The sequence below is a fragment of the Astatotilapia calliptera genome, chromosome 1 (assembly GCF_900246225.1).
Source record: "Astatotilapia calliptera chromosome 1, fAstCal1.2, whole genome shotgun sequence".
NCBI lineage: Eukaryota > Metazoa > Chordata > Actinopteri > Cichliformes > Cichlidae > Astatotilapia > Astatotilapia calliptera.
Genome location: NC_039302.1, coordinates 12,208,439 through 12,224,637, shown reverse-complemented (window position 1 = coordinate 12,224,637; position 16,199 = coordinate 12,208,439). Strand labels below are relative to the sequence as shown.

At 41.7% G+C, this 16,199-nt stretch overlaps 1 protein-coding gene across 1 annotated transcript; it reads right to left on the bottom strand.

Annotated features, from left to right (window-relative positions):
• Positions 1-87: 87 nt before the first annotated feature.
• Positions 88-14,981, bottom strand: tmem39a (transmembrane protein 39A). The gene is made up of 9 exons (XM_026164516.1): positions 14,691-14,981; positions 9,222-9,435; positions 7,367-7,589; positions 7,048-7,131; positions 6,765-6,919; positions 5,750-6,107; positions 5,460-5,647; positions 5,241-5,361; positions 88-1,685 (listed from the first exon to the last, which is right to left on the bottom strand). Exons 2-9 carry the CDS (start codon positions 9,332-9,334, stop codon positions 1,446-1,448), a joined length of 1,482 nt encoding a protein of 493 aa, XP_026020301.1. The 5' UTR covers positions 9,335-9,435; positions 14,691-14,981; the 3' UTR covers positions 88-1,445.
• Positions 14,982-16,199: the final 1,218 nt, after the last annotated feature.

The window sequence follows — 16,199 nt, the reverse complement described above, 5'->3', positions numbered from 1 at the left end:
AGAAGCTGAATGAGAAGAACACGGCATTGTCTGCGGAGGCCGCGGATTGGAGTACCAACTGTGTTTTTCTTCCAGACTGCTCTCGAGTCAGTTTGCATGAACAGTTTATTGGACTTTGAGTAAAAAAATAACAGACTGAGACTTTGCTTAAAGGAATACTTACTCTTAGGAAATGTTCTCATCCTTTTACATTTAGATAATAAGATTCATATCACACTCTTGCCTCGATAGTAGCTTCAGCTGACTTTTTAGCGTAGGTTTAAGTATTTATACAGTGGAACAGCCAATCCTGCACAAACCAAAAATCACTAAAATTACCTACAATGACCCCCTAAAGCTCATTAATATGAACATGTTTCACATGTACCGACTGGACAGATTTATTTTTACCCTTTGACTTTTGTTTCAATTAAATAAATAAATATAAAAAAAATTAAAAAAAAGGTTTCACACACAGGGAATCAGATTCTGCCATTATGTTAAAGCCATCTCAGAGATATAAACAAAAAGAGTCCTTTAGGGTCACTACAGAGGTTGCAGCAGTGGAAACAGTGATATATCTAACACGGACGCCTGTACAGGAGCCCTTGGTGTTTAAATTTAAACACACTAGGAACCTTTAAGTGTTGCTTTTCTTTAGAGAGCTAACTTTGCAAAGGGACATTTAACCCAAATCATGAAAAATGGCCAATCCCCAAGTAAATAAAAACAAAAGGGGGAGGACAAAACACAAGCAGTCTACTAATGTGCATCTTTGTGATGGCAGAGACTTGTAGCAGAACAGCAGGATTTGACTCCCAGGTATGAAAAGGTACGGTAAACATTTGTCAGACTAGCCATTTTTCTTGCATTTGCTAATGTTAACAGATTGAGTGTCTAACTTTGATCAAAAGACAATAAGCACATTTCCCAAAAATCCCAAATTATTCCTTTTAGAGACGAAGAGCTGCACCAATACTGAAATGAAGGAATCGTGCTGATGCCCCCAGAAACGACTGGTTCCAGATTTAAGACTGAAGCAGAATAAAGGACAATCAGGACCCAAGCATGAAACCTCCCTCTGCTCTGAATCGAACGCCTGTTTTAACAGACTGTCAAAGGCAAAGTCTGCGCCGTCATTGGCCGCCTGCACTTAAAATATCTTTGGTGAAAAGTCACTTCCTGGCATTCCCTGACTTCCCTGTCACCTAGCAACAACATAACACAACATGCTAATGACATGAGCGTGGTAATGCCCGGTGTAACTCGAAATAGTATACAAAATAAAAATATTCTTTTAAATAGGTCTATATATAAACACTGCATTAAAAATTGAACCGTATCAAAACACAATTATGAGTTCAAAGTCTGTCCCTTAATCTCCAAGCGCCTTCCACATCCATCAGGCCTCCATCTGTCTCGCCTCCGCGTCCAGAGTTTGTAGGAGAGGTCTCGCCGTGTAGTCTTTACTGTGACTTGAGCCCCAAACTGTTGGAGGACAGAGGGTAGGAATAGGCTTTGCCCAGCACGATGCGGTCTCGGAGTAGTTTGAAGAGGACATAGTAGTTGCAGAAGAGAATAAGGCCCAGAGACAATGTGTGGTTCCAGCGCTCAGAGCGCAGCAGAGAGTATAACTGGTACAAAACCACGCTGGACTCGATCCAGATCAGCAGGTTCAAGATCCGCAGCGGCTTGTGGAACAGGAACTGGAAGCCAAACAGACACAAAGAACGGGGGGAAAAAATGACAGAGTGTCATAGATTAAAAAAATAAAATAAAATAAAAAATTCAATATGTGCAGTGGTTAGCGCTGCTGCCTCACAGCAAGAAAGTTCTGGAAACCTGCTGATGGACTGGAGCCTTTCTGGTTGGAGTTCCCCTGTTAACACCGTGCCTGCACAGGTTTCCTCCCACACTCCAAAGACAGGAAGGTTAACTGTTAAATTTAAACTGGCTGCTTATGTGAATGTGAGAGAGTGTGGGTTTCTGTCAAAGTGCCCAGGATTGGCTATAGCTTTGTGGGGTGGGAAAGCAAAAACAAAACAAAACAAAAAAGACTGAATAGAGTACACATGTATGGACACTTAGCAGGTTAGTGTGGCAGACAACTTGACCTGCTGTGGACTGTGGGAGACAGCCAGGACACTCAGAGGGGGCGGCGGTAAATAAATACTCAGAAATGTTGGGCACAACCAGCCGCTGAGCAGCTTCCTAATCACTTCACCGATGTGTGAATCCAGCTGTTTCAGGGAATCCCATTAAAGATCACATCTTACTACATGTTTTTCTTCTCCAATATCTGTTTAAAGACAATATCTGTGGTTGAGCAGCCACACAAATTTTGCCGCTGTGCTTGACCACAGGCTGATGATTTTTTGAAGCTCGGCTTCAGAGTCAGCGAGAAGTAAAGATGCTAGCTCAACTCTATCACTGAGTGAGAAGTGCCAGACATCAGCGCTTCTGTACCGGCAGTCTGAACACAGTGCATTAGCCTCTGAGGAAACTCGTACTTTACTCACTTTATTCACTTGTTGCAGTAGTTTGTGTTTAGACATGGGCCACGTGGAGCTCTGTTCTAAACATCTGGGGTGCAGACTCAGTGAAGAGCTACATGATGGACGCAGCAGTGATGTCAAATCTTGTTTTTGCTGACAGGTAAGAGCCCAAACCATCATTAGTGTTACTGTGGACCCTTCTGTCTGAACCATTCAAACAGCTTGATTTTCAAACCCCAGCCCAAACATTCATACCAGGGCTCTGTAACCTGCGGCTCTTTAGTCCTTATACTGCGGCTCCGCGTGGTTTGGGAAAATAAATTAGAAGTATTTAGCTGAAGTGTATTTTATTTATGTTAGTTCTTTTTTAACTTAAGTTCTAAATTCGAAGATTATTGTGATATTGAAATAAAATAATAAAATTACATTCTATTATTTTTTCATCGCTCAAAATAAGCGTCACACTCGCGGAAGCCGGTGTACCCGCCAAAACGGCATGCATTTTTCGAGACTTTCAACCCCAGGTAGGCCAATTATGGATCTTCGGATCCACATTATGTCAGCAGCTGTTCTCCACCGTGGACTATGTTAAAAACAAACACCGCTCGCGCCTCACAGATGACAGCTTACAGTCCTGCGTAAAGATGAAAGCCCCGATTTGCAGACACTGTGCACAGAGGTTCGGGACCAGAAGTCAGGGCACACCCGACGATGTTTGCATGAACATGCTTTTCAGCATCTCTTTATTGACCACTTTTCACACACGGTTGCTGACGCTTACAGCCGGCTGTAGCTTTTCAGCTCACAGCCCGACACACACCAAACACAACAGCACAGATGTAAAGACGGCGAGGCGTGATTGCGGGTGCCACTCCGGTGCTTCCGCCTCCCCTGCAGCGGCGCTGCAGACCACGCCCTGCTACACACATTAACCAGGTAAAATACATATTTAATCAGAATTTTGCAAATATCTATTTTTCATTTTTTTAGCAGCATGGTGCATTTTTTGCCAATTATTTTTTAAAAGTCAGGTCAAGCCTCGAAAAGCCCAAAGACGATATATCTGTTGTGAGCCACCACCCTTATATATAAGGGTGGTGGCTCACAACAGATATATCGTCTTTGCTGGATCATTTTAGTTCAGTTTTCCTTTTGTTATATTTCTGTAAAAGTTCAAAATGTGTTAATTACATAAATAGGATGTAATTTTCTCTGAAGCACTTCATGGATTTCATAAGCAACACACTTTAGTTGTTCACACAAAGCATAAAGGTAAAAAAACAATATATACGGTGTTATCTTCATTTTAGATGTCAAAAAGTATTTGCGGCTCCCAGTGTTTTCTTTTGCGTGGAAACCGGGTCCAAATGGCTCTTTGGGTGTTAAAGGTTGCTGACCCCTGATTCATACCATGATCCCAACACGCTATATGGGCCTCTTATATAACATCTTATGATTTTCTCCAAAGCAGTGATTTGTATTTTCTGGAACAGTGGGACGACTTCAAAGAGGAGAGATTGCTGCTTTCCGGTTTTCCCGTCCTGTTTTGTCCTTGAATCCAGTATTTTGTGTTAATGATCTTTTTTTTTTTTTTTCAACTAAGTGCAAAAGTCTGTTAAAACCCCCAAAAATAAAAATACATGTAATACCGTCTCTATTGTTTGTTTTATGCAACTTAAAATGTGGCACAAGTCATTTCTACCTGATGGATTGACTAAAAGAGTTTGTCATTATAATTTATTCAGGTCTACTGTATTAAACAAACAGTTTTTAGAATATCGCTCTTAAATTCAGGACAATTGTGAGAACACGGCATCTCCTCAGGAGAAATTGTTGGTTTCAACAGCAAAAACAAACACAATTCTAATTTCGTCCACTCGGCAGAAACAAGTAGTAAAAATCTCATTTTAATTGGTAAAGCTCTAATGTCCCGTTTCAATAAAGGCAGCATGAGGTTGTGCTTAGTTTATGAGTACTCTTATTTCCAAACACATCATCACTGCCCACACAAAAACACAAAGCCCAATCAGCTGATCAGAATTAAGGTCCGTTCACGCTCACACAAATACACAGAAAATAGCTCCAACACGGTAATTTACCTTGGCAACATGTAAATAAAGTGCTTGAATTCACTGGAGCTGAAAACGTTATACATACCAGTTTCTCCTAAAAGACATTGACCGAGTTAACACTAGACTAACCTGCTGAATGTTGATCATAATCACAGATCAAACAGAAGACTGCAAAAAATAATCACCAAGCAAACAATAACTGAAAAATTAGAGTTGAACCAATTTCAGATCTTCTCTTTGATCTATAACATGAAGTTTTGTACAAGAAATCAACACAAGTCAAAGTTTTTGTGAGGAAAGCGCCACCTCTTGGTGACACTCTGCAACTGAATTTTCATAATCAAACGTAAACACGCCTGAGTTGGAGGGAGGAGGTTTCCCAGGAATCATGAATAGGCTTGGGTGTGTCTGTACCTAAACCTGCCTTCAGTGGCGATAAGCTTGTACTCTTCTAATGCTTGCAAGTAATCAAATACTGCTGCAAGAGGGACACTGCTGAACAGCACAGAGCAGTGACTACATAATAAGGAAGGCAGTTCCACCACAGCTGATGTTTTTTGTTTGTTTTTTCCTCATTTCTGAACACATTTGAAAAACATTTTATTAGAGATCAGAAGGGAATAAGGACCAAAACTATAAACTGAAAAATGGTGAACATCAGTGTAGTTAATATGGGAAATTCACAGGTACTCACATAAAATCTTGCATGGGAAACATCAGAGGGGAGAGCCACATTATAGGGACCGACCGCCTTATACAGACTTCGACTATGTCGTACTAACACCCCCTGAGGCCAAATGGTGCTTTCTGACCACCTGCAAAACATTAACACCACAGTTATACATAACCTATTAAATAGACATTTCTAAACTTGTCTAAGTACACCAGAGTGTGCGCACACTGGGCCACTCACATGTGTTGAGGTGCGTTACTGTATGAGCCGTGCTCCAGCTTCTGCCAGCGGCCGAGGTGAGCCGCCGAGCGATGAAGCAGGTCGCAGTAACTGGGGGGCAGCAGCTGGCTCATCAGCATCACGAATGCATTGATCCACACCATGATGAGATGCTCACATGACCACCGCATGTCATAGTACTGGGTGCTCTGTAGGAGTAAGAAGAACGAGTAAGAAACCAGAAGCAACCCTACGCAACGCGAAAGGTCGGGAATTTATGACAGAGAAAGAGACGCAAGTGAAACACCCACCTCAACGAAGCAGAGGGGCAGAAAGGCTACGTAGTAAGCGCTGAAGAGTGAGTTGAAAAGCACTTCCTTGATTCGCCGGTTGAAGTCGCTCTTCAGCTCCTCCACCTCTGCTCGAATCAGCTCTGGTGTGTGAGAGTGTGTGGGTGGCGGGCAGGTGTGTGTGGGCGTGTGTGGGGGGCTGGAAAACTGCTCTCTGAGGTTCTCTCGTAATAGGAAGAGGAAGTCGCGTGGTCGGAAGAAGGGGGTTTCTGTTAGGTCGGTCTGCTGGTGGTCAGCTGTGTAATCACAATCGGCTGGTGCCACCTGGCTTTTCCCTCCCTCTTGATGGAAACAGCAGAGTGGGACATAAACACCGAATCTGGGGATGAAAAATAAATAAATGACACAAAAGCATTTTTTTTACCTTCAGATGAGGATGAGATGGTAAATACAATGTCTACATAAACTTACAGCTATCTGAACCATTTCCTTTAAAAAATATCTGGTTAATGGCTAGAAAATGTATAGTAGCCAAATTATTCCTTTTCCAATGCTTTTAAGTTTAGGATTTTTTCCCACTGCTGCAGCCACAAACCGTGTATGCGAGCAAGGTTTTTACTTTTACACAGTCCAATCAGAAAAATGTCTTTTAGAATTTGATGCCAAAGCAAGCAGGAAAAAAAGACAATTTAAGTCCTGCTGACAGAGGTTCATTTGACAGTTGTGGCAACCATTTGTGGGAAGCACTTCAGATAAAGCGCTTATCAGATCACCACACAACCTGTGCACATTTTTTACAATACTTCATTCAGGAGCTGCACAGCCCAGTTTCTGTTATTTCTTATAAAGCTACTGACTCTTATTCCAAATATAAAAATTATCCCCATTTTTTACAATTTGCATGCATTGCGCCTCTGATAGCAGACTTTGACTGCTTCACTCCAGATAATTCAAAACACTTAGAAATACTTTGCTTTGAGACAAATTATTCAGTGGTAGACTGGCCTTTAGAGAGTGAAGTGGACCAAACACTCACGGATATCCCAGGAAGAGGAGGTTAAGAACAGAGTTTTCCTTGTAGAGGTTGACCAGCGTCCAGCACAGCACCCAGCCGCACAGGGTCAGCAGGCTGAGTCGAGCTGCGATTAGAAGCACGTAGCGCAGCAGAGACCCCCCGCTGCACTGAGACACCTGGGCGAGACAGAAGCAGAACAACACGCCGTTATGAGAGAGAGCACGGCAGCCACACTGACATCATGAGGGATCAGGTCCCTACAGTGTGCTTGCTGACTGCTTACAGAGATCGAATCTGTGTTTACCTCAGAAACAATTGTCCAAACGAGCCTCCTGGCCAGCATTACTGTGATGAAGATAGCCAGGTGGTAGTCCATTAAATGAAAGTTCTGTTGTGGGAAGATAAAAAGATAGGGGTTTGTTTCTCCACAGAGAAATTGTTGCTTATTAAATTAAACCTCTTAATAAGAAAGTCGCATGTTATGAGTTGGGGAAAGACAGCAACATATTGATGCAGTTTTACTTATAGTTTTAAAACTGTGATAACAGAAAACTGAAATGATGACCTATTTTTTAGGACTACTGAGGGAACTGGTGGGAAAAGAGTGTGTTATGTGTTCTTACGAGTGAGGTAGAGGCAGCAGGGTGGCTGTATGGGTACCACCACACTGTCCTGTAGATGTTTATGTACTGGACAAACAAGGCCACCAGCAAATAGAGAAAAAGCAGGAACTCAAACAGCAGACTGCTGTCCAATGGCAGCTCGGGGATCCTCGAGTGACGCACTGGCTCCGGAGTAATGAGGGCTGAGATGGGTGGAGCAGATAGACCCAGCGTGTTACTGCTCCTGGAGGGAAAAAGAGAAAAAAGAAAGCACGCAACACAAGGAGAGAGAGAGAAATATAAATACTCAAACACATCTGGGTGTGTGATTAAAAATGTGACACCTACTGCAAGGTGTGTATGCAAACAAAGTGGGATGTGGAGACTAGTCTACAACACCCTGGCAACAAGTGGTTGTTTTTTGGAATTGTTTGCCATTTTTGCAAACGATTCCCTTATCGATTCCAGTCGCCCCGAATGACGTCACCACGTTGCGGAGCGTCATTTACCTGGCAGGAACCACGGCGCCTAAGCGGCTCAAACGCTCAAAAGTTTGGTTATACTTTACGAGAACGGATGACAACAGGACAACTTGCAATACTTCAAAAGTAGAGATTTCATTTAAGGGAGGAAACACGACGAATATGCAAAAGCATTTGCTCACAAAACACACGATAACTTTAAATGAATGTCGTGTTTTTAATTCCGCTCCGGACTCGTGAATCTCAACCCAGCAGCAGCGGTAACGTTTGCACGTCCTCTCCCGTTAATGCGGCAGGTAAACTAACAGTGCATATTATGTTAGCGCGATCTGCCTTATTACAAAACCTGCCATTACTGTGCATTTAGGTGACCATGATGAGAGAGACAGAGTCTGGCTGGCTCAGATGCTGGCAGTTGTCGCTGCAGTCTACCGGTAGCGTCTCCTTTCAGGCCAGGATAGACGAATGTCACCGAGCAGTGACTAAGTTTGTGGTAAAAGGCTTGCACCCATTTGCCACAGTAGATGCCCCGATTTTTGGTAAGTGAATGTGTTTAATCGTAGGCAGGGACATTACTGGATATTCTTGTATAATTGCTACAAATAATTTATGTTATACTTTGTTATTGCTACAGAAGAATATTTATTTTATTATTTTACATTTACAATTTTTTTTCCTGGGGACCCTGTGACGCTCCATTGAAGAGCAGTAGGCTGTGGATCTCTTAAGATCTCACTGTTGGGTTTGTAAGGCCATGTTACTCCTAAATTTCTATCTTGTTCAAAGAGAAGATATAAAACAAAGCGCTAAGCTAATCGACCTTAGTGTTCTCCTTTTTAAAAAGAATCGATAAAGAATCGAATCGTTAAACAGAATCATAAATGGAATCGGAACCGTGAAAATCTTATCAATACCCATCCCTAGTCGGGGGGCAACAATCCAAGATCCTATAAGTTGATCGTTGGTTTGTCTACATTACAACAAATGTTTTGCTCAAAGCACAATAATAGCAAACATACAAAAATAACAGTTGCAGTGAATTTCTGAATCGAAATTTGACCTTCAAAATTATTCTTTAGTGGTCTTGTAAAGAAGCTGTCAGTGGCCAATGTTCATGTGCATCACAGGTTAAAAGAGTGTGATGATTCATAGTAAATGTCTCATTTAGATGAAAATGATTCAGAAATCTTGATGACACATGAATCATGTATCATCAAGATTTCTGACTTTCACCTCACACAGAAAGTTGACATAATACAAGAAAAAAGAAGTTCTATATTGTGAATTGGCTCAGAATTTCTCAATCAGTCCATTCCTGCTTTAAATGCATTAATGAATCAAAACCTCTTTATTACTGCATCTTGACAGCACTGAGAGGCTCTCTGTGTACATACCTGTTCCTGAGGCCTGTACCATTCCCGACGTTTCCTCCGACCAGAGTCTGCAGGGACGGCAGAGCGGAGCGACTTAGCTGCTGTCTGCTGGGACCCCTGCGACCCCCTGGCATGGTCGCCTATTACTGTGGCAACCAAGGGCAGAGCCCACCAACCAAAAGCCACTGGGACTTCCCCCTTCCTCCTCAGTGAGCCACCATGTACTGCCAGGCCACTGTGAACCAAACCAGAAAAGAAGACAACGTTTCATAAGACAAGACAGATTATGAAAAACCCGCAGCACACCATTCAAACTGAACTGACAAAAACCCAAAGCCCTCTACTCAGCGAGAACGGAGCTTTGTCATTTTTTTTGTTAAATCGTTTTAATTGTATGTAACCGTTTTCAGAATGAAAGGCAACTTCAACAAGAGTTTACAAGCTTGTCAAAGCTGCTGTGTTTGATACAACTAGCACACTACTATGTAATGTCAATCACATTTGAACTATACTTGAAATAATCTGTTAAAACCTAAGAGGGATAATAAACAAGGTTGTCTTCATTCACATATAAAACACTTACAGGTCCTCTGAGCCATCTTATCTACAATAAGCAGAATTTCGTTGGAATGTTGTGAGGACAGTTTCTAGCTGCTCTTTTAACTCACAACCTTATTTCAATGACAGAAATGGAACAGACAAATTATCTGACACACTTTCGATTACAACACAGTGAAAGTTCCACCACAAACTATAGCCACTCAAATGAGCTCACAATTTTTTTATTGAATGATAAAAAAAAACCCCAAAAAAACCCAAACAGTAAAACAGAGGTTAAGACTTACAGGGAGTGCAGAATTATTAGGCAAGTTGTATTTTTGAGGAATAATGTTATTATTGAACAACAACCATGTTCTCAATGAACCCAAAAAACTCATTAACAGCAAAGCTGAATGTTTTTGGAAGTAGTTTTTAGTTTTAGCTATTTTAGGGGGATATCTGTGTGTGCAGGTGACTATTACTGTGCATAATTATTAGGCAACTTAACAAAAAACAAATATATACCCATTTCAATTATTTATTTTTACCAGTGAAACCAATATAACATCTCCACATTCACAAATATACATTTCTGACATTCAAAAACAAAACAAAAACAAATCAGCGACCAATATAGCCACCTTTCTTTGCAAGGACACTCAAAAGCCTGCCATCCATGGATTCTGTCAGTATTTTGATCTGTTCACCATCAACATTGCGTGCAGCAGCAACCACAGCCTCCCAGACACTGTTCAGAGAGGTGCACTGTTTTCCCTCCTTGTAAATCTCACATTTGATGATGGACCACAGGTTCTCAATGGGGTTCAGATCAGGTGAACAAGGAGGCCATGTCATTAGTTTTTCTTCTTTTATACCCTTTCTTGCCAGCCACGCTGTGGAGTACTTGGACGCGTGTGATGGAGCATTGTCCTGCATGAAAATCATGTTTTTCTTGAAGGATGCAGACTTCTTCCTGTACCACTGCTTGAAGAAGGTGTCTTCCAGAAACTGGCAGTAGGACTGGGAGTTGAGCTTGACTCCATCCTCAACCCGAAAAGGCCCCACAAGCTCATCTTTGATGATACCAGCCCAAACCAGTACTCCACCTCCACCTTGCTGGCGTCTGAGTCGGACTGGAGCTCTCTGCCCTTTACCAATCCAGCCACGGGCCCATCCATCTGGCCCATCAAGACTCACTCTCATTTCATCAGTCCATAAAACCTTAGAAAAACCAGTCTTGAGATATTTCTTGGCCCAGTCTTGACGTTTCAGCTTGTGTGTCTTGTTCAGTGGTGGTCGTCTTTCAGCCTTTCTTACCTTGGCCATGTCTCTGAGTATTGCACACCTTGTGCTTTTGGGCACTCCAGTGATGTTGCAGCTCTGAAATATGGCCAAACTGGTGGCAAGTGGCATCTTGGCAGCTGCACGCTTGACTTTTCTCAGTTCATGGGCAGTTTCTCGATTCGAATTTTGAGATGCTGCCCATTTCATCTCCAGTCTATGTAAAAGCGGCTATAGAAATAGACACAGAGATCCCCTTTATCTTTTCAGAGGCTACACTCTCCTGTCAAACTCCCTGTTAAGCAAGGCAAAAAGACCCGTCATTGCTCTCTGACTGCACAGACAAGAAAACCTGAACGTAAGCAGTTGGGCATGCTTACGCTGATTTTGGGAAACAAATGCCCAGAGGCGTTTACAGAGGGATTTTTAAGTGTCTTCATGCCAAAGAATTCAAATGCTAACACACCTCTGAGGGTGTGTGCAAACGTGTTTAGTGAGACTGATATACACAGAAAATGACAACCTGTCAGACAAAACCTGCTCTCTGCTCCTTTAGAGAACACAAACAAATGTCCCCGTGCTTATTCATATCTGGCCTAATTCACAGACTGTTACTGATTACACCTGAGCTTTTTCTATCAAGGTGCCCAATGAGCTGTGGTAATAGGTCAGCTAGCTGATGCTCTGCAGCACACATTTATAAAACAGAAGTCCACAGATACACAGCTTATTTTAAATTTAAAGTTTAAACGGTTCCATATTTAAAGGATTAAAATCTGAAGTGGGAGCACGCAAGAGTCACTTTTTGTTTTGTTTGTCTGTTTTGGTTTTTTTTAAAGTGCATGTGTGCGCGAGTGTGTGTGTTTTAAAAACAATTTCGCAACCGTTTTCCACAAATCTCCAAGATCTCTGAAGTCATGTCAACCAAAGAGTTGTAGCCTTACAGATATTCAGTTTATGGCACATTTAAAACAGTAAACAGGTCACATACAAAAAGTTGTAACTGGTTCATTTTTATAAATATTAAATAAATATTTGAATTATGTTCCACATAAACCTTTCACAATAAAGCTCAAGATCCTGTTGAGACTTTTCAAAATAAACTGAATCACGTGAAAGAGCAGATTATTTACAGATGAGAATTAAAAAAGAGCCGCCAGGTGCTAAAAAATAAACCTTAGACTCAAACGTTAGAACAGGCTTTTCCCCGCAGCACGCCGTGTAATAAATACAAAGAAAACGGTGGCCGTTACAACTTATGTCTAAAAATGTATAGTTTCATGCATCGGTTAAAACACTCGACTCCGGGTAAAGGACGCGCAGCTGGAAACACTTCACGCAAGTCGAGCTGCCCGAGATTCACAGAATTTACAGAAAATGTTACATTTTTGTGATTTTTATTGTTATCGGGACGATAGAATTCTTATATCGGGATATGAGATTTCGGTCATATCGCATATCATACTTTTCAGACTCACCTATTCTTAATGGAGACGTTCACACTAACCAACAGTAGCAATTTATATGTAGTAAAGTGCAATAAGTGCAATAACATCACGTATATTCTATAAAAGAAAAGGGGAATTCAATGTAAGACACTTTTAACAGCTTAATAATTTAAATAATTTGTAGTCAGTTCCAGATTTTTAAGAATTTGCTGCCGTTTTATCTCGTGATTACTAGTCACTTTATTAGGTACACCTTACTAGCACTGGGTTGGACACTCCTTTGCCTTCACAACTGACATAATTCTTCATGGCACAGATTGAACAAGGTGCATGAGAGATTCAGATTTTGATCCATACTGACATGCCAGCATCACATAGCTGCTGCAGATTTGTCTGCTGAACATCCATAACGCAAATCTTCCTTTCTACTACGTTCCAAAGATGCTCAACTGGACTGAGATTTGGAGACTGTGGAGATCATTTGTGCACAGTGAACTCAATGTGATCAGAAGATGGCCAAACTGTGATCATAAAGGCATACACAAGTTCAGCAACAATACTCAGCTGGTTCTAAAAGGCCCGAAGTACAGCAAGCAAATACCCTACACACCATTACACATCAGTTTCCTGTTTTCAGTTGACAGAAACAGCACCTAGTGTGGTATTCTGCCACCATAGCCCATCTGCTTCAAGGTTGGAGGTGTTCAGAGATGCTCTTCTGCACATCTCGGTTGGAGCAAGCTATTTTTTTTAAGTTACTGTTGCCTTCCTATCAGCTCAGAGCAGTTTGGCCATTCTCCACTCTTGGCATCTTTCACAAGAAAACTGCCACTCACTAGAAAGTTTCTATTCTTCTGACCATTTTCTGTAAACCATAGAGATGGTTATGAGGGAAAATCCCAGTAGATTAGCAGTTTCTCCATTGCTCAGACCAAACTGTCTGGCACAACCATGCTACTTTCATCATCATCTTTGTTCCTCATTCTGATGGTTTGAACTTCAGCAGGTCGTCTCGATCATATCTACACAACTAAATGCAGAGTTACCACCCTGTGATGGACTGCTTAGATTTTTTGATTAAATATCTGAGCGATTAGATATTTCTGTCGACAAGGAGTTGAACAGGTGTTCCTAATGAAGCGGCCAGTGAGAGCATTCATATGATTCTGAGGGTTTCAGCGTTTTGTTTTTCCTTCTTCTGTCAAAGGTATGGTGGCATTTATGAGTAGAAAACAGGCTGGGTATATGTGTGAGCCTGTTCACTCATCATTATAGATATACCGTAAAACATGAAACGCATACTAAAAACTAAAATAATGATAACCTACAATAAAAAGAGACACTTTTTTTTTTGAGACTTTCCCCCCATTATTTTCTTGTTTGCTTGTTGCAGGGCTGCAAACAACAGAACATACAAACCTCCAGGAAGTGTAGCTACAACTCAAATCCTTGTCACTCTCATTATATAGATTCTTATGATTACCCAGTGACTTAAAACACACACACACACACACACACACACACACACACACACACACACACACACACAGTTTCTCATCAACCAGTGACAGACTTCTAAACGAAAATTAAACCAGAGCCAGATAAGCAGCAGCCTCTATGTATACCAACATTTCCTTTATGCTGATGGAGCTTGTGAAACATGATGGAAAAGATAAAACAGCTTGCTCACAGGCCACTGTGCGGCATCAATATCGAGCACTGGAGCTGACTGTACAAACAGGAAACCGACGTTAACTCACGCACACGCGACTCAAACAGAGCGCAGGGACGCAAGATGACAACTCGAAAAAAAAGAAGCCAAAAGTGAAAACGGGAACTGAGGCGTACAGAAATGAACTACAATGAAGGGATTGCAGGATGGTGTTTAGCAATTTTGTGGAAGTGCAACGTGTTTCTTACTTTAAGCGCGACTCCTTATAATTGTGAAATGCTTTTGTTGCACTCTGCACAACATTTTGTGAGACGGTGTTTTGGGTTTTTATTTTTTTGTTCTTCGGGGGGGGGTGTTAGACTTGCTAAGACGTGCACTGAAAGCTGCTCGTCTGGATCATGACATCAGGCGGCGTTGTCATTTTTTTAAGACTGCGGAAACTTGGGAGCGCACTTTAAAAAGAGCGCTAAAACGGACACAGGCAATAGCTTTTAGCTCGGTGGCAAACGTGGACAGTTTAAAAGCTGTGTAAAAGCCGTCGTTACTCACAAAACATCGACAACATGCGGGCGGCTGAGCTGGACGAGGATGCATCAGTCAGTTGTGCGGCGAGTCCGGGCAGTACCGAGCATTTCTCCGCCTTTCAGCTTCAATTCCCTGGACTGAGCTGCTGTGGCGACGGGCTACAGCGGCGAGGGCGACACCGGGGGGGTCGCCTTTTCTCAGGGTGAGAGCACTAAACGCCACAAAAAGTTAGCCCTGGGCTGGAAGAGCAACAGTGTAAATGCGTTGCACAGAGACCGACGTGGCAAACCCGCACCGCCTCTGCGCGTGTCGTCATCAGCGCGCGACTAAAGCAAGCTGCACAGTCGCAGTTTGATTAAAAAAAAAAAACTTACCAAAAAAGCTGATCTGGAGTCAGTGCATCGTTTTTTCATCTTTTATTCTTAGTGATCATCTCAATGCTGCACTTCACTCATGTACTGTACTATCAGAACATTTTGCATGCACACGATTTTACTGCCCATACTGTTGTTTGTAGTGACAAACTATTCAGCTGTCTCTCCTACTGCCCTACAATGGTAAAATACATAAATAACAATCATAATAAATTATGGAATTGCGATTGAAGATAAAATTTCAAAAGAGAAAAAGAAAGAAAAAAAAATCGAGATTAAATATATCTTTCTAAGAATGTAATTCATATTCACCATAATGAAAGTAATTTAAGTGACTTTGAACAATACGTCTTTTTGCTGGCACCACATTAATTATGCAAAAAACATTAAAAAGTATGTGTGTGCAATTTCTTTAGCGCAGTATTTCAGAAACTGTTTATCTACTGGGATTTGCCCACACAAACATCTCAAGGGTTTACAGAGAGTGGTTTCAAAAAAGAGAAAATATCCAGTGACCAGCAGTTCTCTGGGTGAAAATGCCTTGTTGATGTCAGAGGAGAATGGCCAGACTGCTTTGAGGAGACAACAATGGTTGAAAGAGCCAGTTGTTCCAACCAAGGTATGCAGAAGAGCATCTCTGCATCACCAGGTGTGGTCTTCTGCCTGTACACAGCAGTAGAAGATCACACCTGGTACCACCCCTGTCAGCTAAGAACAGGTAATTGAGGCTACAGTTCACTAAGGCTCACCAAAACTGGACAAGAGAAGATTGTAAAATTGTTGCCTGGTCTGAAGTTTTTGTTTTGTTTTGAATTTCTGCAGAGACAACTAAATGTTAGGAGAATTTAGCATAAACAACATGAAACATAAATCCATTCTGCTTTGCATCAGTGCTTCAGGCTAATAATGGTCTAGTGGTGTAGGATATTTTCTTGGCACACTTTGGACCTCTTGGACTCAGCATTGTTTAAATACTACAGCTTGCCTGAGTATTGTTTGTGACCATGTTCGTTCTTTTATGACCCCACAATGCCAATCTTCTAATGGCTGTTTGCAGCAGGACAACGTGTCATGTCACAAAGTTCAAATCATCTGAAATTAGTTTACTGAACATGAAAATGAGTTATCTGTACTCCTTCACAGTCAAAAGATCTCAATC

Excerpts from the sequence above, each read along its gene's own strand:
- tmem39a (XM_026164516.1), bottom strand. The coding sequence starts at position 9,334 with ATGCCAGGGGGTCGCAGGGGTCCCAGCAGACAGCAGCTAAGTCGCTCC. Across the intron at positions 6,920-7,047 it reads TTTGGACAATTGTTTCTGAG|GTGTCTCAGTGCAGCGGGGG; the intron begins GTAAACACAGAT and ends TGTCTCGCCCAG. Across the intron at positions 5,362-5,459 it reads AGTAACGCACCTCAACACAT|GTGGTCAGAAAGCACCATTT; the intron begins GTGAGTGGCCCA and ends AATGTTTTGCAG.